The 27,206-nt window shown below is 42.0% G+C and overlaps 1 protein-coding gene across 1 annotated transcript; it reads right to left on the bottom strand.

Moving 5' to 3' along the window:
• Window positions 1-345: 345 nt before the first annotated feature.
• Window positions 346-26,754, bottom strand: LOC107210678 (solute carrier family 22 member 5-like). Its single transcript, XM_015641762.3, has 10 exons — window positions 26,295-26,754; window positions 17,711-17,814; window positions 14,996-15,150; window positions 13,464-13,635; window positions 12,412-12,538; window positions 8,675-8,775; window positions 5,649-5,863; window positions 4,205-4,387; window positions 3,610-3,745; window positions 346-3,062 (listed from the first exon to the last, which is right to left on the bottom strand). Exons 1-10 carry the CDS (start codon window positions 26,685-26,687, stop codon window positions 2,975-2,977), a joined length of 1,674 nt encoding a protein of 557 aa, XP_015497248.1. The 5' UTR covers window positions 26,688-26,754; the 3' UTR covers window positions 346-2,974.
• Between the last annotated feature and the right edge of the window lie 452 nt (window positions 26,755-27,206).

The raw sequence follows: 27,206 nt of genomic DNA, 5'->3' as shown, positions 1-27,206 counted from the left end.
GTATTGCTGCTGTGATACAGATTATAGGCACCCAAACCAAGCTCACAGGTTTATCACAATTCCTCTTCCAAAGGTCAGTTCTGTCCTTTCTCCCTATTCTGCAGGTATTATCTGTAGTCACACTCTGTGCTGAAAATCTCACCTGTTGTCAGTGTGGATGGCACTAAGATTTGCCCATGCCTGTGTCAGGTCCTTTTATCTACATCTTGTATATTAAAATATTCCCTCAGTTACTTTTGGAGATCCTGTTAGCTGGATTCTGATTACCCACCAGAACAAGATTCTTGGCTTACAGCTGAACTTGAAAAGAGTAGGATAAAACAGTAAGTACAAAATAACCCAGTCTGCTACATCAATTATATTCCACATTTCTGACTCAGACTTTATGTTTTTAAAAACATAAGCAAGGGAAAGAACCGTTTTTTGACACAAAGTGATTGCCATTGAGTTTTGTACCATTAGTCACAGCCAGGAAATTCCCCAATTTGGATTTCAAAAAAATCCCAAACCAACAATAATGACAGAAAACCTCACAAAGAGCTTTAGTAAACATCAAAATATTTAAATATTCAAGAACAAAAGTCTCTCTTTCAATGAACATACTTTGATAAAACAGTGAAATTACAGCTAAATCAGATGTTAAATGGACACTGCACTTTAGGACTGGAATTTCCAGACTAAATCCTGTATCAGGCAAGCACAAATCTTACATTTCAGGGTATTTTCTGTTTACAGGAAGAGCTTTATGGGACGTGGTTGTTTACATTGGCAAATTCATTACAAGGAAGTTGCAGCTAAATATGTTTTGCCTCAGATTCCTGCGGTTATCAGATCATTCTTCTACAACACACACAAAAAAAGCTCAATGTTCCTGAACATAAGATTTACAAAGAAAAATATCTGTACTACATTTTACAACATACTCTTATGTTTGCATTGAATATTTCAAAAAGGCTGTTAGCCTGACAAATCAGGTCATGTTTTTGGGCAAGGGGTATGGCTGTTACATGCACTGCCCTGACATGTATTTCCTCATGTCAAAGCTGTTCTGTGATGTGCAATGAGGCTTGTAAAATCCAGATTCTCAGTCTTGGCAGTAGCCTCAAATCACACACTGCATTTTAAACCTGCCTGCTGAGGGCTTGTCAACCTACTAAACAGGAGTGACACAACCTGCCCCAAGCTTTGGATTTTTTTCCTTGGAAAAGCTGACAACACTGTTTGTTGGTATCCTTCTCTGACCCACTGACATTGGTCAGCTCCATGCTGCATTCATAAATTAAAATTCTAAATAAAGAGGTGAGAAAATGCAGGAAAAGTGAAGCAAACCCTAGAGCTTAAGACACTGTTAGAAAGACTTTAACCAAACCAAACCATTATAATCTATACAGCATTTTCTACCTTCTTCCTGTGACAAGCAGTCCTGTGACATCAGTCACATTGCTGGAGTCTGTTGCCAAGGTCAGAATTTGGGATATTGATTAATGAAAGACTGGAATCAGCCAACACCACCTGGATATTTAAACACCATAGGAAAATGCAAAACTTCCCCAACCAGCTGCTGCAGTAGAGTAAGGACCCTGAGAGTTTAGGCTACAAAGGTTTAGGCTGTTTATTATTATTGTCTTAATTTAACAAGACAGAACAAAACACAAGTGCCATGAAAGAGAAACCTTTCACCACTCACATTTGTCACTGTAACCAGCATAGCACAAATGAGACTCTGTGTACATATATATTGTGTATTTAAAGAAACACAGGTAATGCCAAACTTCCATAGCACAAGGAACAATTTTGTGGCAGACTGTCAACAAGATTGTTGTTTTGGGTTTGTTGTTTCTTTTTAAACAATTTAAAAGCAATTCACTGATTACATAAGTTAAGTGAAACTTAGACTGAACAGACCTCACAGCAATTATATAGTTCACACTTGAAGATCAAGAACCAGTGGTCAGAGAGATATTCTGAGTTTTGTTCTCAGTACATTCCACCATGAGGTCAATGTAGTGGCATGATTAACATAAAAATTTACACCTAAATATATTCATTGTGTGCACATGTATATGAGTGGGGAAAACACAGAACAAAGACAGGAGAATTGTTTCCATCATCCAAATTGCACAGAAAACATTAAAACAATTTACACATAAAACTTTCAGCACATATTGAAAAGGGAGAATCCCAAACTAACACCACTCCCTCTACACAGAGGTGAAACCATTTGCATTATTTAGAATAAATCCAGCCTGAACAAAAGGCCATATGCAAGGTCAGATGTAAACAACTTCACCAAGAAGGTACAGTTGGAATCCAGCATTGGAATCAAGTGAATTAATTTTGTGAACAAAATTTGAATGCTAAATATTTTGTGCAAGAAAATCCTTTCAGTCTATGCTGAGTTAAAACATATCATAACATAGGTTAGAATTAATTCTCAAAATCTTTCTTTGCATCTTTCTCAACTTGGTAACAAATTGAGCACATGCAAAGTCACTTGAGTAAGATCACAGAGAGGCACGTTTTCATAAACCTTCACTATAATAAATAAGTTTCCTGTCCAGAAACAGAAGTCAAGGAACCAAAAGCAATGAGCAACATTTTCAGGCAATTTTTACCTCCTGATGTAAGCATTAACTCTGGAGGAGGTTCACTGAAGAATCCAGGCACCCTGCCAGCCCTTGAACTCTTTTCCAGTATCTCTCATCTGAACTGTATGTGTGAAGTTACAAAAGATTGATCAGATTCTGCTCCATGGTACTACTGCATGAACACAACTGTGGCTGAAAAATCTCATTGAAAGCTACAAAGTATTTATGTTCATATAAAAAGAGAATGTAGGCAAAACGGTGTTTAAATTAATAAATAACGTTAAAATTACAGAAAACAAAGTGTTGCCACTAGCCCTTTCTAGAATAAAATTTAGAAGAAAAGTCCATTTAACTTTCAGTCCACCAGGAAATACATAGGAGTTCCATCAAAAAGCAGTGCTTTTTAAAATCTCTGGATTTTCTTCTTCCTCCTTGGAATCCCTTGTGCTACTAGATGGAGGCCTGTATTCTAATCTGGGGGTTGAAGAAAGAAAAAAAACAAACAACTTTAAAAACAGCTGAGAAAACTTAGAAAAAAAAAAATCTGAGTCCTGTCTGATATTACAGCCTCCTAATTTTAATATCCTGTTGACTTCAGTTGAAAAGGTCCCTTTCTTACACCACAGCTATGCTCATGTGTCATCTTCAATCAGAACCATGGCAAAAGGCCAAATGCTCTGTGCCTTTAGATCAGCTGAACTGAAGTGGAAGAGTTCAGCTCTTCCCCAGCACTCAGTAGCCTTTCAGGATCTACAACATCCCTATACCTTGATAAAGCAAAAAACTTTTAAAATGCATTCCTCAGACATACTTTTATTAAGCCATCAGAGTCAAATGATAAATTTGGAGCTGAAAGATGTACACATGAACATTTGCACTTGAGAAGAGGGACTAAAAGCTAAGCTTTTGTATTCTCAAGAGAGTACTATCTTTGGCTGCCAAAATCAACCTCTCCCTCTGACCACACCTAGGCAAATCCATTCCTCAGATCAGGGAAATGTTAAGATCAGGTGGCACTTACCCTTTCACTCGAAGCATTTGATCAATGGTGTCAGGAAGAGGCATACCATAGCTTTCAGGCAGAAATAGTGTGAGAATTCCTGACAGCACAGTCAGGCTCCCCATCAGGATGTAAGGCAAGAATCGATCGTAGGCACCTAGTAAAACAGAAGGGAAAAAATAAAATAATAAAAAAAAAGCAGTATCAGCTCTAAGTCTCTGCTAATTGCCCAGAGAAGCTGTGAATGCCCCATCCCTGAAGTGTTCAGGACCAGTTTGGACAGGGCTTGGGGCAACCTGGTCTAGTGGAAGGACCTCTCTCCATGGCAGGGAGGTGAAATGAGATGGTATTTAAGGTTCCTTCCAACCCAAACTATTCTGTGGTTCTGTGGTAATATTTGTACCAAGGTTCAGGGCTTTACCTGTTTAGGATTTGTGCTTTCAGTAAAAACAAAACCAACCAACCCCCATCACAGCCTGACATTCAAAGTGTATGTTGTTGTAAATGTGGTTGTAGGAACTCAAGGGAGTGGGGATAAATAGCTGTCAGAGGTGTCCTTATCAAGGCAAGAGAACTGAGTCTCCAGAGCATCTCTCCAGCACACCAGTTAACTCACCAAGGTAAACAAAGTAAGGTGAGAGGATGCTGCCCAGCCTGGAGGCCATGGAACTTGCTCCAACTCCCATGTTTCTTACTACTGTTGGGTAGAGCTCAGCCGTGTAAACATAAACCATTGAGAAGGCAGATGTGATTCCAAACTTCCCCAGCATCACCAGGAAAATAGACAGTGCACGGATATCTGAAATCCAAACACAGTAAGGACTTTGGCTCTTGCAATTTATTGTATCCCTTAACTCCTTTGTGTTTGTGTAACTCCTGCCTTGTTAACTCTGGTGTCTTTTTTCCCCTGTAAATATCCACAAACATAACCAAAATTCTTATTTAATTTTTTCTTTTTAAAATTACTAGAAGTCAACATTTCCATTTTCTCTTGAGAACAGGGGTTCCTGCCAAGTGAAAAATGAGGAGAACAGAAACAGAACTGCTGAGATCTTCCCAGGTTTCAGGGGCCAGACCTCTGCTATTGCAAAAAATGCCATATATCCCTTTCTAATAAAATGAAAAAAGAAAAACATTTGAAACAAATTATTTTATTTTAGGTTCCCTAAAAACCTGTTTTTTCATTAACATTCTTAGCTACATTCTTAGTTTCATTTGCACTCTTAGCTATAATAATTTAATTTTAGGAAGTTGGGTTGACTTTAACTGGGACAGTTAAGATTTGAAAATCAAAACAGATCATATTGGTGTCCAACTGACTCAAAAAACAGGGGAAAAAACCACCAAACCTGAGAATGCAACACACATATTACCTGTATAAAATAAGCAAGACAGTTCTTGAACATTATCTTTTTTATATCTCCGATTTGTAAACGAGTCCTAGGCAACAACACCTCCCCTTATATTTAATATCATTATCAGTAATGACTCCATAGCCCTATTAATCTAAATGGACTAAAGATACATATGGTTTGAGAGCCAATAAATGTTACTTGGCCCTCCTTTCCAGTAGCTACACATTATTTTAACTATCAACACTAATTCAGTACAAGCATCTCTGCCTATCAAAAAATACTTCTGCAGTGACTCCATTGAAAGTAGCTCTTTAAACAAGCTCTGCAGCCATCAATAGCTGTTTGGGAAGCGAGTTCTGCAGCCCTTGGTAACTTCCACTTACCAAATTCTGGTTGGTCTAGTCCTGGTTTTACACCTGGACCTCACCAGGACACCCTGCCAGAGATGTAGTTTAAAGGCCAATCTGGACTACATCTCTAATCCCAACAGATCACAAAGCCAATGACCCACCTTTCAAACTGTATCTGAATGACATGCTGTGGCAGCTGTATGTGCAGCAGCACTGAGAGCCAAGGAAGAGGGGTAAAGACAGAACATGAGTGTCTATTTAGTCCCCTCAGGACACTTTTCCTCCACATCTGCCCCGTGCACAGTAGTGCACGTCACCTATCTTACATATGTGAGATCAACCAATGATTCCATACGTGAAGGCACCAGCTGAATGAAGAGAAGAACACAGCCTCCCAAGAATAACGCAGCAGCCATTGAGTACCGTCGGGGGAGATTGCGGAGCAGCAGCCAGGAAATGATGTAGGCTGGGACTTCAATCACTGCTGAGAGGAAGCAGTTCACATACACGTCTCCGTGCAAGTTAGGTGTGTCAAGAGAAAGTCCAAAATAGCCAACTGAGATTATCATCCTGAAAGAAACAATAGCAGGGTCAAACAAATCTATCTTCTTCCTCAGGTTGCCATGAACCTCTTCCACATTTCTGTCAAGCACGGAATAATAGAAATGGCTGTGTTAGGCAAATTCAGCATCTGGCAGACTTGTTCACCACTGAAGCAGCTAAAGTGCTGACTTCAGAAACAGCAAGTTAACAATTAAACTATGCAGATGCTTTTGATCTTTCAGACTGCTCTTGATTTCAAACAAAAAAAATCATTACCCTGGGAGGAAAGTGATGATAATTCACACTGCAGTAATGCAGTAGTTGCCATTACTATAGTTTATAGCCTTAACCTGAAAATCTGAGATAATGAGTCTTACTGCTGCTGAGGCCTACAGCAGCTTTCCATTATATTTACCAGGGAGCTCTGGGTGGAGAGCATTGTTTCAGGGTCATTATTCTCCATGCTTTCTGTATAAAGTCAGAGAGTAGGAGTATGGCATCCTGGCAGGCCCAAACAGCCGGTGCTTTTCTCTGCCATGCTCCAAGCTGGCTGGGCAGCATCCAAATCACGTTGGTATGGCTGGGTGCCTGGGCTGGTCAGTGCATCAGGACACAGCTTGGTGGCTTAATTTCCTGCCAGATGGCAGCTGGCTTTCATGTAATCCAGGGAAATACACAACTGTCCTGTTTTGTGAGATGCTGGGTAGAGAAGGTTAAGTTTTACCAACAAGTATAATATAGTAAATAAGGAAATAATGGGCAGTGGACCAGGACATGTCCAGGTGCAATCATGAGGCACAGAACACTTGTCACTTCATCTCCACCAGCATCTACCTTATAAGAGAACCTGGAACAAAATCACTGCACAGCACAAAGTGCACCACTGACAAAAGATTAGCTCTTCCCCCTCCTCACTGAACACTGGAAGAGTCTTCATGGTCCAGTTGCTTAAAATAAAGCTGCTTAGTGTATCTGGGAAGGTAAGAAGTGACACAGCTGAGAGTTACTCCCTGCTGCTGTGGTGCCCTGCCCTAAGCCATTCTTCTCAGAAGTAGTTCTGCAGTGTTTTTCACAGCCTGTGCTCCTTGAAGTTATTTTTCCATACAAACTGTAATGCTGGAACTCCCTTTTGGTAGCAGATTGCCTTAGCTCATTACATTGGCAAACTTTAATATAGTTAAACATTTTGTAGGAAAACTTCAGTGGTATTTGCACATCCTAGGGTGCCAAGAAGCCAAACTTATTAATCCCTGGTGCAAACCCTGCAAAGGGAATAGTTCAACAGCCTGTTACTTAGTCAAAATTAACAATACACTCAGTACTATGCAAAGGTGATATATTGCTGTCTGCAACTATCCTCTTTAATAGTCCTTTTTTGTGAGAATTTTTAATTCATGATACAGAATATACTACCAGTATACCAGGGGTTGGGAAGCCATGTGCTGTGAGGAACACAGGATATTGTATCTTTATATATTGGGGAAATTAATTTAAAGGAGATTAGGTCATACAAATTAGAACAGTGAAAAAATTGTCCAACCTAACCAAATGCTTTTCTGCAAGAGGAGGTAAGATTGTGCAAGTCAATTGAATCTGTTTGACTCTTCCTGCCTATCATAAAACTTGATTTTTGATGTTGTAAAAAGCCCTTCAGTATGGGTTACTGAATCCAATAGAATGGATTACATACTGTAATGTCAGTGTTTCTCTCAGCTGTTTCATCCTACCAGAAATGATGCTCAAACAGGTTTTGCCTTTGATTTCTACAACCACACACACAAAACTGGCTGTGCCCAGGAGCTACTACCCCACATCAAGCAGATAAGGAGTAGAGCAGTCTCACTTCCAATCAAACATGAGAGTCAGTGACTGGACTTGAGCAGTAAGATATTATATAGACACCTTATTGACATTTCTGCAAGGAACCAATATTACTCTTTTTTTTGAGCTGTTTTTTTTTTGGCATAAATTCCCTTCTCCGTGTGTTTGTGGCCTTGTGCTTGGTGATGGTCCAGAGAATCTGGCTTAAATATAAGCCAAATCATCCTTTGACCTAAGATGCCACATCATCTTGTACATGATGGCAGGTCAGTGGACTGAACTCTGAGGCTCTGCCTCACTAAGGCACAGGAACATTGTTCAAAAAGATAGCATACAGACTTAGCTGGCTCCCAAGCTCTTGAGAGACCCTCCTGGTTTGGTCACTAGGTACATGGACCAGTTAAACCTCACTTGGACAGCCTCTGGGAGCTTGTAAGTTACCCTCTATTGTTTATGGCTTCACTGAAATTTCTAGTGAAGGAAAATAACAACCATTTAATCAAATTGAGCATAAAGTATGGCTTCAGCTAGTGAAAACCAGGCTGAAGATGACAAGTAGACAGCAAGAAAATACAGAGAAATCTCAGATGAGAACTTAAAATGCAGCATTATCCCTTTAAGAGCCAATACAAAAGAAATGGAAAGATTCTCCCCTAAGTCAGGCATCATGTTCAGATACCTGTGCAGAAGTTCTGACTGGGGGTAGAGCATGACTCACTCCCCTAAGAAGACTTGGTTACAGTCATTTAGTTAGCACTCCCCAAGGCCCAGGATCAGGCAGCATTCCCACACATCCACTGCCAGCTGATTGGATTCTTGCTCAGTTCAGGATAAGCCTGACCAAAAGGGGCACCAACCCAGATGTGTTTCTCCACTGTCACCAAAATGAAGAACCTATGTAACCAAAATTTTGTTGCTTCAGCCAGCTAGTCATTGATTTTTGAGCTGATTTTGTCTGTATCTCTTCAGAATACCCTAGTATTTAAAGTTATATACTCCTGAATCACATTTGCTTACCAAAGAAGCACTGACATAATTGTGATAGTTAGGATATTTCGAGTTTTCATTAGATCCAAAATGGTGTATGTCTGTTGCTTCTGGGAATTCACATCTTGTAGCTGTAAAAGAGCAAACAACAAACAAAACATGGGAACTTTAACTTCCTGAAAAATAATTATTATGAAACTAAGTCCTACCACCAACTTACACCTCAGTATTTTGATCTGCTGAAACAGGTGCCTGACTTCTAACAAAACACATGTAAGAGCCAACTACTTGTGAAAGTAGAAGCTCCTCTCTGATTTAAAGTCACTTAAAATTTAGACTGAAATTCATAACTCTCGTGCCTCAAGGAAACTGCATGAAGCTGAGGGAATGTTTATGTTTGACATCAGAAAGAGGTTCTTCACCCAGAGGGTGACTGGGCACTGGAACAGGCTCCCCAGGGAAGTGGTCACATCACCAAGCCTGACAGAGCCCAGGAAGCATTTGGACGATGCTCTCAGGCACAGGGTGTGACTTTTGTGTCTTGTGCAGGGCCAGGAGTTGGACTAGATGATCTGTGTGGGTCCCTTCCAGCTCAGCACATTCTATGATTCTATAGTAATAATTTTCTTTGCCTGAGCCTTCACAAAACAACTGCTTTTTGTTACTTCAATTATACAGCAACAGCATTAATTCACAATTTATATGTCAGTACTGAAAGGGTTCTTACATCCAGTTTTGAGCACTGCACCTGGAGAATCAGGCAAATAACTGCTCTCAGACCAGAGGAGAGCAACAAAGATGGTGAGACATTTGAAAAAAAAGTAAAGGGTTTCTTTAGCCTAATGGACAGAAGACCAAGGACATCTTAAAAGACAGAGAATAATCTTCAAATACCAGGAAAAAAAAGTGATAAACTGTCCCCTCCTACCATTGCAGACACAACAACAACTAACAAGAATTGCTACAATAAATTGCAGCAGGGCAGAGCTAGTAAATGACTACTCAAACTGGACCTAAGAGTAATGTATTTAAACTGAGACAAACTGGCTAATGAGCTAGTGAATGCTAATGAAACCAGTGAAGGCTAATGAAGAATGCCCATAATTATCTAATCTGTTTTTGAGATTATTTCCTAAGTATATAAACAAAAAGACAACAAACTTCTCCTTTCCCCAATAAACTTTCCAGTCCCTCAACATAAAATCACTTCCATGTATAAATGCAAGGGTATTCATCCACGAAGCATGAGAACAAATTTTGTGCTTGGTAAGACTAAAAAAAAAATAAATATATATATTTTTTTTTATTAGGACTTTATTTAGACTCCTAAAGAGGGGGACCAAGGGAAAGATTTTTCAAAATATGGAAAAGGTGATTTAAGAGGACAAATTCCATTGATTCAAACTATCTGATAAAGCAACCTGGAGTTTCTCTAACATCTGCAGTAACACGAAAATTCTTTCCAAGTGACTGTTGGTTCTGAAGATCTGGATAATGAAATAGCAGTTTGGTACACACCAAGTTTCTGTGTATTTGCTTTCAGAAATCCCATTTTCTACAAAAGGCAAACAGTCCTTTACCTTTGATAGCTTTCACTCTGCCTGAAGCCAAACTTACATCACACAAACTGTAGTCACTTTACATCTCATAGCCCTTTCTCATAAATCACATGATCTTCCCACAATACCACTATTTGCTGCCAAGAAACAAGGAAAAAAAAGAAAAAAAAAAAAAAAAGGGAGAAGCAAGCAAACCATAAAACAAAACCAGGAAGAGAAGAATTCAGAGTCAGTTGATGAGAAAAAAGGGCCTTGTCTTTTAAGAGCTGGATAAGAAGACAATATAATCTTTATCAGGACAGGCTCGAACAAGAAGCTATGAGAGAAGGGCAGGAAAACCAAAATGATTGTCTGAAATTAAACCTATCATCCAAACATTTCCATCCCCTCTTAACTAACCAGGCCCTACTTGTGCTACACAGCTGGTTTGTGATTTGTCAGCTGGACCTCAACTGGCTTGAAATTTCTGGAGTCAAAATTCTGCAGTTGATGCTCTCTAGCTGCACAGGTTTGAAGGACTCTCCAACCATAAGCTCAGGCAGCTTCTCCATCCCAAACACACATTCCAAATGCAGGCAAAGGCCATCCAGATTTCTGAGAACCTCTCTGCAGCATAAACATGCTTCCTAAACTTTCAAGAGCTGTAAGCCTTCTGCTTTCCAGCTGTGCAGACACAAGGACAGCATAAACCACTGATGCAGAGGAGTTTTGCACAGGTTTTTGGCCACAATATTACTTTTATCTTAGAAAGCAAAGAGAGGGGCAGGAGTTATGCATGTTCATCAAGCTCATTTTCCTCTGATGGTCAGAAGGTATGTTTTTTTAATCCAGAAAATCCACCTGCAGCCTGTGGCAGAGGTGCCCCTGCTGGAGCAGGTGGGTGCTGGAGGAGGCTGTGATCAGTGGAAGACCCAGTGGAGAGAGGGGCTGTTGCTTCCAGGCCGGAGCAGCCGTCTGTGGAGGATGAACCCGTGGAAAGAGTGACCCAGGTCACAGCAGTTTTGGGAGGACTGTCTGCCCGTGGGGGGAGTTCACATTTGCAGCAGGTGTGGTATGGCTGCTGCTTGTGAGAGTGGACCCACGCTGGAGAAGTTCACAGGGAATTGTTTCCCGTGGGAGGGACTCCACGGGCTCAGAGGGGAAGGACTCCTCTCCCAGAGCAGTGGAAGAAAATCTCAGTGATGAACTGACCAAAACCCCCACCCCTGTCTCCCTGTGCTGCTGGTGGGAAGGAGGGAGAAACTGGGGGACGGGGGAAAAGGTGTTTTAAGGGTTTATTTTACTTTCCATCATCCTCCTCTGACTCTGTTAGCAATAAATTTACTTTCTAACTTTAAGTTGAGCCTGTTTTGCCCTTGAAATATTTTTCCCAGTCTTTATCTCACTCACAAAACCTTCATTATTTTTTTTTCCCCTCTCTGCTGCTCAGCTGTAGCAGGAGAGGGTAAGCAACTCTCACAGGTTCCTGGCATTGGGCCAATCTCAAACTGTGACAATGACAAGACACAAACAGCAACTGCCCAGACAGATTCTGGAGATCTATCAAGGAAGATGCCCATTCTACTGGAATATACAAACAGTTTGTCTGTCTTGACTTTCCAAATGCATATGGAACTGCTTCTACACCTTAAGGGCACCCCTCAGCTCAGACAAAGGGAAGATTTCCAGAGAAAACAGGAGCATGTAGGAAGAAAGTGATGGGAAAGATAGTTGTCACTACTTCACCTGAAAGGGGCTCAAGTTTTGCTTTCCTTAACATGTGTTAGACATTGAAGTTGAGTATGAACTAGAACAACAGTATTTCCAATGTCACTGGCCAGGATCAGCCCTGTGTTTGACTTAGAGTTATAGACCAAATAAGCACAGAATCTGTTTGGTGCAAATATTTAGATCACTAAGCAATAGGCACCTCAAATTCATTATCCTTCCCTGAAAAATAGAATTTAAAAGGAAAAAGGGTGGCTGTAAACTGGATGAAAAAGATGTTTTCATTAGAATGTATGTTGGCATTCCCATGGGAATGGGACCACAAAGACTTTGCAAATCTCAATGAAGAGAAAGGGTATTGTGCTTTTCATCAGAAAACAATGGTCTTTTACCCATTTGAGAAGCACATAATGCAGTGCAGGCATAACTCCATTCATCTGTATGGAACTAATTGCTTTACATAAAGTCCAGCAAATAACTGGACTGCTAAACAAGTCTTACCTCACTAGGGTCAAATATTACATCTGGGGCTGTAATGCCATTAGTTTTTGCAGCTTTTCGGATGATGTCTTCTGCCTCCTGAAACCTCCCCTGGGAGATCAACCACCGTGGAGACTCTGGAATGACCCTGCAGGGAAGGTTCAGAATAACAAACCCGCATTTCCATAGAAAGAGCTGCTGAAGGGACCAACACATTGCTCCAGGCAAGAAGATCTGCAAACATGTCACATCTTGCAGAAATTAGTGCAGTGACAACAGAAATCAGATTTACAAGAGCAGACTAGTGTAAGGAACAAGACCAGACTAATATGACCTTATGGATTTCAGAAGTGCTGAAGGAATTAGCAGCAACTCAGAAAAAAGAGCAATCCAAACATTCCAAGTATGGGATTAATTTAAGAAATTCAGAAATGTGAACACAGAAGCAGCACACTGTAGGCTAAGAAGCATTTCCTTAGAGGCTAAAACATATAAAATTAGTAACTGTAAATTCTGTGACAGAAAAGCAAGTCAGAAAGCAGAATTCCCCTCATTCGATTGCATAAGAACTGAGATGGAAGCACAAACACAACTGCTACTGTAAGTGAAGGAACACCACCATCTCGTGGACAATTTCAGCTTTACATGCCACTCAAAAGTAGTATTTTAACAACCAAAGAAGAAAACACGGAAGTGCCACAACTGTGCAAGTACTGTTTTGTAGTTTGTCATAGAAAAGCTGGTTTTTCCCTCTGTCCTTAGTTCACATGTATACTTAAAAGCCTGTGGATTTCAGTTGATGCAGAAGGATGAGTTTTATTTTTTATTTTTTTTTATTTTGCTTTCTTTGCATGTGTAAGACTTAATTTTACAGAAGACTATAGAAAATGAAGAGTAAGTTTTTCGGGCATCAGTCAGATCACATACAATGCCATGGACTGACAGCTAAACAACTGGGAGAGTAAAGGACACAACATCCATTCTTCACCTACCCATTCCTGAATTTCATGAGCTTCATCATCTTAAAAATCTGCAGACAGGACCTTCTAAATTCTTGTAAGTTAGCTACTCACCACCAGAGCGGGATGAAGAGCAGCCCAGGCAGGGTCAGTGCCAACAGCAGCATCCGCCAGTCTCGGATGAAGAAAGCAAACAGAGGTAGCAACATGTAACCAACTGCGTAAAAGATGCAAACACCCAGGGTGGAGAACAGCACACGGATTGATTTGCCAAGGATTTCTGTACCTGTTCAAAAGAAGCAAAGGGAGTATTAGCATTTTAACCTAATAGCAGCCAAGTAACTTAATAAAGATGCCCCTAGCAATTGGCTTTGAAATGCACTGCACTGCAGAGTTGCAGGATATAGCACTCTGCAGTCTAGTTGGAGAGACACCACAGAACTGCTTCATGCCATGATCCTGCACCAACAGAGGTAATTAATTATATGTGTAAAAGATGAGAACTGGGCAACACAGCATTTCAGTAGCTCAATATATAGGTCATGTTTATGTAATGTTACCTTTTCAGAATCTCACATTTTACCTGATGAGCTGAAATCCCCAGACATTCTCAAGAGTTAAATGTAGCTTGATCTCCAGAATCCTCTCCAGCTTATGAAGAGTGACCAGCTTCTTTAAAGAACAATTCAAAGGTGACTAAACTTAGTTCCCAACCTGTATCACCTTCTAAAAGGCTATTTAGCCAAAAAAACTCATAGTCTTTTGGGGTAGACATATGGAATTCATGTTGGTCACAAAGATCAGGCTACTGTCAGGGGAATTAAATGCATGAACAAGGGCCAGTGCCCCCTTCTGAAATGTTTTAGGACCTGCAAATGAAGAGACAGAGAAAAAAAATACAATCTTTCTTGTTTCCATGGACATCAAAGATGCTAGCAGTTGCAGCAGGCTGTGTGCAGTGAGGTTAACTAAGCACTGCTTTCACCCCTGATCTGGCCTTCCTTGGCTCAAAAGAATTTCTTGCCAGCATTTGGTACTTTAGATAGTCACTGTAAATAACACTAAAAATTTATTTTTTTAAATCTCAGATTCATCAGGTAGTTCACATCCCCATGATTAAATATGATCTAAGTTTGAAAGTATACAAAGCAAAAGTCATGACAACATTTAAATTTTTATTATAGGCTGTTTAAAAAAGACTTTATAAAAATTACCTATCTTGTTTCTTCTGCAGCTTTTAAATTAAACAGGTATTTAGGCCCTGAAATGGACATCAGAAATCCCTGAAAAATCATAGAATCATGGAATGATTTGGGTTGGAAGGGACTTTAAAGATCATCTAATTCCAATCCCCAAAAAATCATGTCTAACATGTATTATCTCTCCAACTAGAAGATGGACTTTATTTCAAATAGTCAGTTTCTGGGGTTTTGCCTCTTTTAGGATGGTCAGCCATAGAAATAACTCAAATTGCACCTCTATCAGCTGGAAGCTTCCAAGGAGAAGAGAAGTTACTCATGCATGTTGAGGCCACACTCTTAACAGTGTTGCTTGGCAAAACAAATCAACCCTAAGTCAGTACTGAAAAGGAGCAGAAAAAGCACAAGATGAAAGGACACATGCAGTGACCAGCAGGACTTTCATACCAAGAACAAATGCTGCCACGTAGTTAGATATCTGTCCCATGCCAACCAGCACAAACAACACTGAAAACATCTCCCAGCTGGTAGAGAAGACCTGTATGAAACTGAAGCCAGTCTGCATTGCCAGAGTTGCAAACAGCACATTCTTCCTGCCAAACCTTCCATGGACAGATTAAAAAAAAAAGAGAAGGGAGAAAAAAATATATGGTTAAACAACATCATTAATGAAATCTATAGAAAGAGAAAAATAAAATTACTTTTATGCATACTTAAGGAGATACAAAACTTCCGTAAAAAGCAGAGGTTCAGGAAATGTGACACAGGCACAACTATTCTAAACACATTAAAAACAACACTGGCCAAAGTCTGCTAGTTAAGTCATCTTTAAGTATGTGCTGGAACACTATTCCTTTCTTACCGATAGGATGAGCAGTGAAAGAAATCATCAGGAACAAGTTACTTAAAGTGTAAGAGTATCTAATGCCTCTCTTCCTCTAAGGAGGTCCATGACACAGATCAACAAGTTAAAAGAAGAAAAAGAAGAAAGGCTTCTGGAAGAGAGGTAAAACTCAGATTTGGAAGATGTAATTGGCAGTCAGTGATCCCATGTCGCAGTCTTCATTCCCTTTGGTTTAAAAAATGAACAAAATTTAGGGATTCTGTAACTCCTGATGAAGTATTAAAAAAAACCCAAAAACCAAAGAGAAAAGAAATTAAACTCAACCCATCAAGCTGTTGTAGGAGTGTGCTGCTGTGCATGCTCAGTACAGCAGTCACTATAGCATATGATGTTGTGGCACAGGCAGCCCCACACTGCTGGGACAGAACTGAGTGCAGGTTTCACAGCTCCAAAGTCTGAGTTGATCTGCAGGTCTACAGCTGGTGTTGTGGGCATCAGGTGGGTCACAATGCATGAAGAACAGACTGATACTTGAAATCCCCAAATATTTGGTCAGCCTTCATGTCTCAGGGTCATTGCAGGCAGCAGAACACTGAAGGCAGCCACACTGGAGCATTCTCCTCACGGAGAGAAGGAGCTCTTGACTATGAGCTTGCTGTTCTTCAGTGGCTACAAGTAACTGGATGGGCTGCATGGATGGCCTCCTCACCTGCATCTGGTGAGGATCTGTGCTACCATGGGAAGGAGCTGCAGGAGACTGCCAGGAGTGTGAAGGTAGGGAGCTCATGGATTCTGGCACCAGAATAGTTCCTGCTTCACCTGCTGGGTGACACAGGAGACACTCAGGATCCTTGAAGGAGACAAGGAGCTCTCTGGAAGAAAGCACCTGAACCTTCTAAAGCAGCAGCATCAGGAAAAGGTGGTGAGAGACTCCCTCACAGGGAAGAGGGGAATCAGCCCTCACATGGGAGGGCAGCAGGAAGGCCTGGAGCTCTGCCTGGGGATGTGACAAGCCAGCTGAGATCATGGGCTGGCTTTAGAAGAGAGGCCTGCATGGGTGGTGGATGTCTGCTGCAGCCACCTGCTCAGAAAAACACCCAGGGCCTGCTGCAGAGCGCCACAGGAAACTTCCTGGTGTCCAAAAGCACTGGCCATCATTAAGGGCCTTGAACACTCATGCTGGAGGACAAAAAACCCAGGAGGTTTCTGGAGCTCATTAGTGATGACTTCCTAACACAGATGGCTGAGGAGCTGACAAAGGAGACACTGCTGGACCTCACGCTTGCCAACAAGGGTGAGCTGACTGGGGCTGTGAAGGCTGGCAGGAGCTGCTGGCTGTGCACTGGTAAAGAGCAGGATTGTGAGGGGAGGAAAAAGGCAGAAGGCAGGATCACAGAGAGAGCAAACACTGGCCTGCCCAGGGATGTTTTTGGGAAAAAAAAACATGGTATACAGCTTTGAAGAGAAGTACAGGAGGTCTGGTTAATTTTTAAAGATCACTGTCTCTAAGCTCAAGATTGGTCCAACCTGATAGGCAGGAAACTATGGAAAGGCCCTAAACAATGCCACAAGATTTGTGGCATAGAGATCATGTTTCAATGAAACAGAAACTTTGCAAGTACCAGCAAATTAGAGGACCACATATTGTTTTCAGGGAGTCAGGAAGACAGCACACAATGCATTGCACAGCAAATCCCAGGGAGAGAATCAGAAAAACTGAACTTCACAACATACAAACAACTGCTGGCATCACAAAAATTAATGGTGTCTTCCTTTATTTTTTTTTTAATGTTTGTACTGATAGACAAGAAAGTTGTGCTTCTCTAGAGTACAGCTGAACAGCATTTATGCTTCCACAAACACAGATCATTGGACTTAAATGCTGTACTTGACAAGCAGCTATAGCTGTTTATAAAAAGAAAAATCCCAGTTTGGCCTAAAGAAAAAAAAAAAGGAGAACAAGCCTCAGGGCTCATTCTGAACATAGTCCAAAATAAATAGAAGAGAATCTCATTGATCAGATTTTTCCAGACAAAACTTATCTCCTACACCTGTTTTCTGGCATAACAAACCAGTTTGCTTCAGAGTGATTTCACTGCAAGAACAAACAGATGTAGGTAACACCTACTAATGATCTTTGTAACATTCTGTTCTAGTTCAGTGCATTTCTCTACACACTCTGTAAACACTCAGGTTAGACAGTCACAGAACAAAGACATGTTAGTAGTTGCAGAAACACAACAGTAGGAAAGCTGATATATAAGAAATGCCCACAAATGAGCATCAAAGAGACAGCAGCTCCATTGTATATACTTTACTTGTCTGAGAGCTGTCCTGAGATGAAAGATCCCAGCAGGACACCCACAAAGAACAGGGAGGTGCTCAAGGGTCCCTTCCAGTCGTTGGCACATACGAGATTCCACTGCAGGGAGAGAGAATTGGAAAGTCTTTTAATAAACAGGATTCCCCCACACACACTCCAAAACTCTGCTGAGCTGGGTTTGGAAGGAGTGAGAACAGAAATACAGGATAGTTTGGGCTTTAAGGACCATCTCATTCCAACCCCCTGCCATGGCAGGGACACCTTCCACTATCCCAGGTTGCTCCAAGCCCCATCCAGCCTGGCCTTGAACACTTCCAGGGATGGTGCAGCCACAGCTGCTCTGGGTAACCTGTGCCAGGGCCTCATCACTCCTACAGGGAAGAGTTTCTCCTTAATATCCAATATAACCCAGCCCTCTGTCAGTATGAAGCCATTCCCCCTTGTCTTGTCACTGCATGACCTTGTAAATAGTTCCCAAACCTGATTTCCCTGCATATAGTAATGTTTCCCATTAAAAATTCACATTCCTAATTTAAGAAAAACTGAACTACAGTAACAACAATATAGAAAGAAAAAGCCTCTTTATTACATTTTAATATGGTTTTGAGAGACAGGAGACTGCTCATTCTTTGCTGGGAATCTAACTATAACCTCAATTACAATCTTTGAAATACAAATTGAAATGCACACCTAAGAAACAAAGGTTTCCAAAAATAAAACAAAAATGGGGAATAAAAGAAAATATTTATTAAATAAAGTCCTCAGTAGTTTTCAAGATTCTACCCAATTCAGTCAGATGTTTTTTGAAATAGCACTCGTGTTATATTTCCATCTACATAAACAACTATTATTAAAAGACTCCTAGTTCTAGTTTGGTTATCTGGGGGAAAAATGTGTGTAAATATTAGAAGAAAGGACAAAACCAGCAGGGATCCCTCATCCCCTCCTTCACAGCTATGTCCTGACTGGAGGACATAAAATCAGTTTCCCAGAGCTCTCCCAGTACCTCCTGTCAGAGGGCAGGTGCTGCAGCTCTGCAGGAGAGGAATTGGGAGGCAACAAATGTTTCTGTTGTGAGACAAAACCCTCCTAAAGCTAGTTATTTCAAACAGCTCCTCAAGGCCCCTTCTGATGTTTTAGCAATGGAAAATTTTAGGTTTTAATCTGTATTAAAAAGGCTGAAATGAAAATATTCACCCTGACCTGAATAATTAATCCTCCTTGTCCCCCAGTTAGAAATAATTCAGTATATTTTTTTCAATTCATTGAAGGGAACACCCTTCAATGCTTTAATCTGTTCCACAATAAACACACAGCAGTTGCTCCCCCATCCATCTCATCCATAGTCCTGCACATGGGAATGCTGGTGTTTCACTGTCTGCCAGCCCCATCTCCTCAGCACTAAGCCTCTGACTCCAGGAATCTCACAGCCACCAGTCTGTTAACAGTCATGCAACAACTACATCTAATCCATGTTTTAAGGCTGGAGGATCACTTAAAACTATGCACAGAATGAACAACCCCAGCAATGGCATTCCACTGCCAGATTCTCGTGTCAAACTGCAACTGAGCCATTGCTTATTTCATGGAATAGCACCCAGTTTTGAATTAGAACTGGGAACTGTTCCAGAGATGATTACAGTCATTCACACAGGCTACACTCTCATGAGCTGTCTAGCTGCCAGTCCTTACATTATCTTATAATTATTATTATTTTTAAGGTCAATATACACATTTTTCCAATTTGTAACTGTATTCAGGTAATTTCATAACCTCTCCATTAATAAATCTGTTTGTGGTTTTATGCCTGAAAAATCTCTCCTTCTAACAGGTTTCATAACCCTCAACATTTCCTCCCCAGGCCTTTCCATTCACAGCACCTGAAGCTCAGGTACCAGCAGTCCAGGCAGTGCTCCAGCACATCCCACCAACACCATCAATTAGGCATCATTACAGAATGATGTTTGAACTTCAGCCACAAACATAAGCAGATATTAACCTACAGCAATAAAAAAGAAGCACTTGTTTTAAAAGATGATAAATAATGGAGGTGACTAACATTAATGAAGAGTTGGTGAGAGCTGAACCTGGATCACATAGGCTTTCTAATGTGTTAACAAATGTACCCCACTCACTGTAAGGAACTGAACTTACTGTATCAACATCATTTATATCATGAACCATAATTAACATTTATAGTTAAATCTGTATTATTCAACAAAAGTTATACTACATTATAAGTTAAAAAAAGCTTGGGCCTTTCTGTCATGACCACAGAAGCTAAGCCAGCTAGGAAACTTCAGTAAAATATACCTGGCAACTTGGAAATACCAGCAAATGACTGTTATCTTATTTATAATTTATACAGGCCAAAGGTTTCAGTGGTTATCATATGCCTTTATATGATAACACCTACCAGAGAAACAAACACCAAAAATACAAATCCTGCTGTTATTAAGACTTACCTACTCACAAAAAGTTATCTTTGTATCAACTACTGCAGTCAGACATCCTCAATAACAGAACTAAAATCCATCTTGGTGATTATCTGTCATTACTAAACAGGTCATTGCTTACCAGCTGATCACCCTGTGCCTGTGAGTCCACCATCTCCTTTCACTGTTCTGCATCCTGCCCTTTGGCACAAGCCTTGCACATCACTTGGATCTCCAGACACTGGCATGTTTGTGTCCTATAACAAACATTTTCTCCAGATCACTGAGGTGGAGACCTTTCTTGGAAAAGTTCATGGTATTAAAATGTTTAGCACAGCTCTGCCAAAACTTTCTTGCACTGGGCATTCAAATGTGGCAATGATTACCAGCTTGTTTATCTGGCCTCTCTGTTAAAGCACAGTGAGGAGCTGTCATGCTGAAGACCATTTGAACCAGGCATCAAAGTGGACTTCAACATCAAATTTCCAAAGTAGGACTACCTTGGTTGTACAATACCAGTTATTTACAGACTCCACAGAGAGCACAACAATCAGAACAAAAGGATTTTAAGGTCCGTTACCCTTTGCCCCAGTAAATAGATGTCAAAGTCTTCAACTTATTGACACATCTATAATGTCTATTATATTGCTTGTCAGTGATGATAGCATCATCCTTCCAGAATCATTTTGCAACCATACCCTTCCCTCAACTGCACATTGTTCAAGAGGAAGTCACCAAGGCATCACTGCTTGATCATCATGGCAAAGAGCAAGTGTGCCAGGAGTAGTTACTAATTAAACCCTGCTGCTGGCAGTGCTGTTTGGACACAGGATACCGTGACCTAGTGATCTAAAATCATGTGCTATTTTCACTTCTTAGTATCTTTTGAACTAGCCTGCTAGCCGTAACAGCCTTTGCCCCAGTGAATAAGATAAGATTAACCTCAGCAAGGTATCTGGGCTTCAAACAGGAGAAAAACATTTCCGCTCTGTTTTCAAAGAGCAGCTGCTGATGTTGTGAAGCTTCAAGCTGCTCAGCACTGGTACCCAATGGAAAAGAGCATTCCTGATCGGTTTTGTTATAACTTTAGGACATACTCTTTTGCAGTTTAAACTTGTCTTCTAGATGTCTTTTCATTTATCTACTTCCCAGGAAATTCATCAGGTTGGGGTGATGTCTGCCAGTAGCCTCACACCCAGCAGAAATGATCACTTGTGTGCTGGATTTGAGGTGTGCTTATGCACCTCTGTAAGCAGATCCTTGGCTGATACCAGTCACTGGTGAGGACAGCTGGGAAGAGGGGATGGGGAAAAGAGGACAGGCTATGGAGATGGCCAGGAATGTGGACAGCTTGGGTTAGAAGGCAGGAGGACCAAAAAGGAGAGGGACTGAAGCAGTTGCTTCTCAAGCACAGGTTTGGGGCCCAAGTATTAAACAGTCCCAGGCACTTACAGTCATCACTTACACACCCCTCTAGGAGAGCACTTTCCAAATTCTGCTTATTCTTTTACATGCCAGCTGCCTGGAACCACGTTTCCAAATTCCTTGCTAGAAAGGCAAGCCCAGTGACACAACTGAGAAGAATAAAAACTCTATAACCTATTCCATCAGATCTCCTCCCTCCCACAAACTCAAGACTCTTCCCTAATGCCATTACAAGAGCCCTAAACAAAGCTGGAGTGTGACAAATACAAAATTTCAAAAGCCTCACCTGGTTATACTCCTGTCCTATAAGGAAAAGCCTTATAGGCAAAACAATTTTTTATATCTACTAGATACTGTGTCTTCCCATTCCTTTATTTTTTTAAACTTTTTTCCTGCCTTGCTGAAAATAACATGTATTATTGAAAAATTAAGTGGCTAGTTCCATGTATTCATATTTTCTTTTTAAAAATCAACATGTTATCAAGACTTTTTGAAGCTAGGCCAGTACCCTGTATTCCCTCCTTCCACTTGCTTCTCTCAGCAAGTAGAGGCAGGTTCTTCAAAAAATCTCAGTCTCACAACCAAGTACTGACAACCTTTGCTTCTGAATCTGATTTTGTTTATATCCATTGAAGTATTTTCTGCTTACTTGAGAGCTGTGAGTGTTATTTATATAACACTCACATATAAACATCGTTTCCTTTAAAAACACATTTGTATATTTCAAATACTTAGAAGGTCTAGATGTTACATTGAAACTTATTATCTAAAGCAAACAGAAGTATGCATGTACAAAAAACACATTCTGTTTAATTTTCCCTCCTCTAGTTGTTTTACATTTTTACAGAGATAAAACTTGCATAGAACAGAAACAAAATTGCCAAATATTTTACAATTCCAGTGCAGAAACTGAACTGCTCCACATACATCACATTTTTGAGATGTCTGGGAAAAAATGAAACACGGCACTGCCATCACCTGAGGTAAATTTGAATTTAAAAGTAAAGGTGACATAAAGGGAATTTTACCTTGTCACTAACTGTCCACAGTGCCTCTAAAAGAGCACTGTTTCCATTTAACAATATCAACTGCAGGCCTATTATTCTTTAACAATACTAATCTTACTTTATGTTGCCATGTAAGAAATACCTGTACTTTGTATAGTTCAGAACACTACTGCATAATGCACTTTTTAAATCACACCTTGAAAAACCCAGCATTTTACAAATACTTTTGTACATCTGTCAGACATTTGTATTTACTTATTAAATGAAAACCAGACTTTCTTTTCCTCCTTCTGACAAGACTAGTAATACTAAACTTCTGCAAAGCTTCAAACAGCTTTTTCAGCTTCCAGGGCTGCAAAGTTATGAGTTTGAACTTCAGCCACAAAGATACGCAGATATTAACCTACAGCAATAAAAAAGAAGCCCCTGTTATAAAAGATGATAAATAATGGAGGTGACTAACGTTAATGAAGGGTTGGGTGAGAGCTGAACCTGGATGACATAGGGTTGATTTACAATTTAGCTGCTGGCTCCATTCCTGCAACAGCCTGGTCTAGTGGAAGGTGTCCCTGCCCATGCCAGGAGGTTGGAAGTAGAAGATCCTTAAGGTCCCTCCCAAACCAAACCATTCTATGATTCTATGACTCTGTAAATTACAATGTCTAGCATAAGCCTGTGTTTTTATTTTGGCAAAGTGAAACAATACATCCCTCTGCCTTCCAACGTCAAAACCTCTGGATCACCAGCTGTGCCACAGAGCCCGTTTGTGTCCTCCACACGTCACTGCTGCAGTCTCCCCCTGCTTCCTGAAGTTCTGGCATAATCCACTCATCTCCAGGGTCTGTGGTCTGACAGCACAGCAGGGCACTTGAATCCCTAGGGTGTAGAGAATGGAAACCTCTGGGCCCTTGTGTCTGTCCAGAACTTTCTCTCTCTGAACACCCATACAGGATGGAGCCCCTGCCCTGCGCTAAGCCTCCAGACACCTGGCAATTCCCACCATGTGCATCCTTCCTCTGCAAAAGCCAACAGTCCCTAAAGTTTGCCAATAGCAAAACAGACACAAACTATGCAAATCTGGCATATATCACCTGCACTGATTTCAGACTGATGAACAATACAACACCTTTTTAGAAGCTGAGGAAGAATAAGTGTATCCAAAATTCAACATCTGTTTATGGTTCACTGTTTAAGAATTACTCTTGTGTGAACTAAAATGTTCTGACTGATGTATCATTTAACACCTCATTATATCATACTTCTAGTGCACTCATGCCCTTAACTCCACTGCCCAATTCTACTCCTGGTTATTCTATATAGCCCCATAACAGCCATGACTGACAAAATTTAATATTTTCCCTTATTTGCTCCTGGTTTAGTCCTTTTACTACTATGTAGGAACTTTTACTACTCCTATGTTCATTTTTACAAGACTTATGGAGGAATTAGAATGACGCAGTTGGCTTCTTGAGCCAAAATAAAGCCCTTCTTATGCCCTGAGGTCCAGCATTTCAAAAAGTAAAAGAAAGGGATTTTGTTACACCGGGGCTGGTTAAACACTGCAGACTGGCTAGTAACAACCTTCTGTTGTTAGTCTGTGAGAAAAGAAAGTCTCTCTTCAAGTGGGAGAAAACTGAATGTTTTCAGTCTCCCCTGAAAAGCAGAACCATAAACAAAGTTTCTCTAAAGACATGAGAGATTCAGCAAAAACCTTTCTTCAAAAATAAAATCCCCCTTCTCCCTCACAGTGTCAGCTATGGAAATCTGGGACAAAGGTCCTCATGATTATTCAACAAGTTAGAGATATGCAACTAAACACAAGATTAGTTAATCATAAAAGCAGTACCACGAAGCCAAGAAATTAAACAAGTTAAACACTGCAAACCTGTAAGTAGGTGAAAGGCCACAGCTCTTGCAAAACTCCCTCAGAAGCATTAATATTAGAAGAGAAAAAAATACTGCCTCAGTGCATGATGCCTGGCCAGACAAACATTGCCTCCCATGGACACGGGACATCTGCCAAGTCACACAGACAATGAGCCAAGGCTGCGGAGTCTCAGCACTATGTGAGCAGCTCCCTTTCCTTACGGATTGTAAAACTCCTGGATGATACTCCAATAGATCAAGACATTTTAATTAACATCAAGCCAAAGCTGAGTGAAGCTGTAAAGACAAAGCACCACATAAAAGCAAGGATAACAATCATAGCACAGCACTCAGAACATCCGTGTGTCTGCTTGTGAAAGAGGCCTGCCCGAGAAGATGCCAACTGCCTTACACTGCCCTGAGAGTACTCAGCCTTTCACAACAGTGCACTTCAGCAAGGACAGGAGCAGAGAAATTCCAAGCAGCTCTCCTCTCGAGGAAGACAGCAATTCTTTAGGAACAGATGAGGCAATGCCTTGCACCACTTGTCAGAATCATTCAAACTCTTGGCAGTTTCCAACAACTCCAGTGTCCCCATTTCCAATGCCCCCTTGTGCTGCCATGGCTCCTCATCCATGTTTCCCAAGTCACTTTAGTCCTCCGTGCCCAGATCAGCATATGGTCATTTAAAACTCACACCCACCACTATCCAAACACTGATCACAACCCAATTTGCAAAGCAAGAAATCATGCCGATTTTTTATGGAGCTCGAGCTCCATAAAACTCATGTCTAGGCAATGGGACTGTACAAACTTTGTAAGCCTTCTGAAAAAGGGCTATACTTGTATTGAAATTCAAGTATTCCTCAAATGTACTTCTCCAAATCCATTTCCTTGCTTCTTAAGTCAACCTGCTCCTGTGGCTCTGGACAGCTTTCTTCTGAAACCACAGTGACAATCAGCACCTGCAGACGAAAACATGACCTGTCCCAGCAGGTGAACACAGGGCAAAGTTCACAGTCCTTGGAATAAAGCATCAAATCAGGACTCCCCAACCCGAGCATCTTGCACAACTCAGGATGACTCTAAACAGTGAGAGTGGTGACACATCGGCACAGGCTGTCCAGAGAAGTTATGAACGCCCTATCCATAAAAGTGTTCAAGGCAAGGTTGGGCAGGGCTTGGAACAACCCGCTCTAGTGGAAGATGTTCCTGCCCATGCCAGGGGCTTGGAACTAGATGTTCCTTAAGACCCCTTCCAACCCAAATCACTGTGATTCTATGAGTTCTATCACCTTTATTTTTTTAAAGAAAGAAAACAAACACTGTTGATCTCTAGAGTTAAGACATCTCTGTCACAACAAGCAAGCTGAACCCAGTGCTCCAGTCCCTTGCATAGATACCTGATGAAACAAGAAGCATTTGCAGAATTTCCTGTGTAAGTTAACAGGTTGCACTTGGAAGTTCATTAAAGAAACAAAGTATGTTAAGGGACTGGAATGGACCTTAAAGACCATCTAGTCCTTGGCATGGACAGGGACATGTCCCACTAGACCAGGTTGTTTAAGGCCTTATCCAGCCTAGCCTTGACCACTGAGGATCCACAGCCTCTCTGGGAAACCTGTTCCAGCGTCTCACCACCGTCCCTATAAAAATTTCCTTCTTCGTTCTTATGCAAATGAAAGTGAACAGAAGACTTCAAAATAAACTCGGCATGGCAGGTTTACCAGCAGATCAATGTGCCGGCAGAAACCCCAGAACGCGGCGGAGCTGCAGCGGTACTGTGATAACCCCTCCGGTTCCCTCCGGAGCCCGAGAGTTCCCTCCCGCTGCCCCGGCCGCGCACCTCGGTGACGATGGTGGAGTGATAGACATCGCGGCTGTACTCCCAGCCGTCCAGGCACGGCTCCTGCTCCAGCGCCTCCAGCTCCACATCGGAGCCGGGTCGCAGCCCCAGCGCCGAGAAGTTGGCGAGCGCGGCCAGGCGGTAGCGGCGGCAGCGGCTCGGCGCCTCCTGCCCGCCCCGCAGCTCCAGCGGGATGCTGGCGTTGCGCCACTCGCCGCTCAGGTTGGCCCCGCGGGGAACGACGCACCGGTGCTCGGGCGTGCCGGCCAGGAACACGATGGAGAGGCCGTTGAAGCCATTGGGAATAATGCTAGCGCTGAGCAGAAAGAAGACGAGGCGCTGGAAGCGTCCCCATTCGCCCAGGAAGGCGGTGGCCGCGTCGTAGTCGTGCATGGCGCGGCCGAGCTGCGGCGGCCGGCACCCGCGGCTCAGTGTGGCGCGGGCAGGAAGCGGCCGGCCCGACCCGCCGCGGAGCCCAGCGCCATGGGCCGGCCTGGGGGTGGGGTTTGCGAGGGGAGGCCGCGCAGGTGGGGCCGGCCCGGCGGAGGCGGGCCCGCTGCGCTCCGCCCGGGGACGCGGCGGGGGCTCGGCCGGGCCGGGCCGGGCCCAGGGTGGCTCAGCGGCGGCTCTGTTACACACGGGCTGCGGTGGGCGGCTGCGGAGGCTGCTCCGCTCCGGGCAAGCCGCGCCAAGGCCTGGGGCCGCTTTCCAGCTTCGCCCGGCCTAGGCCTGAGGGACAGGTCCCCTTGCCCTTCGTGACTTGTGGTCGGGAACGGCCACTAATACAGGCGTCGGATCTCGTATTTACTGCACAAAGAATTCAAAAACCAGGGTGGAGATGAGTTATAGGCAATGAGGTTGGAAAGGACCTCGCAGATCGCGTCCGACCTATGACCGAACAGCTTCTTGTAA

Source organism: Parus major, chromosome 13, assembly GCF_001522545.3.
Source record: "Parus major isolate Abel chromosome 13, Parus_major1.1, whole genome shotgun sequence".
NCBI lineage: Eukaryota > Metazoa > Chordata > Aves > Passeriformes > Paridae > Parus > Parus major.
This window is presented reverse-complemented; position numbering and strand designations above follow the sequence as displayed.

Coding starts and splice junctions, on each gene's coding strand:
- LOC107210678 (XM_015641762.3), bottom strand. CDS start 26,687: ATGCACGACTACGACGCGGCCACCGCCTTCCTGGGCGAATGGGGACGC. Junction 12,539..13,463: donor CTCTTCATCCCGCTCTGGTG/GTGAGTAGCTAA, acceptor CCTTCCCTGCAG/GGTCATTCCAGAGTCTCCAC. Junction 8,776..12,411: donor TAATATTTGACCCTAGTGAG/GTAAGACTTGTT, acceptor GCTCTTTTACAG/CTACAAGATGTGAATTCCCA.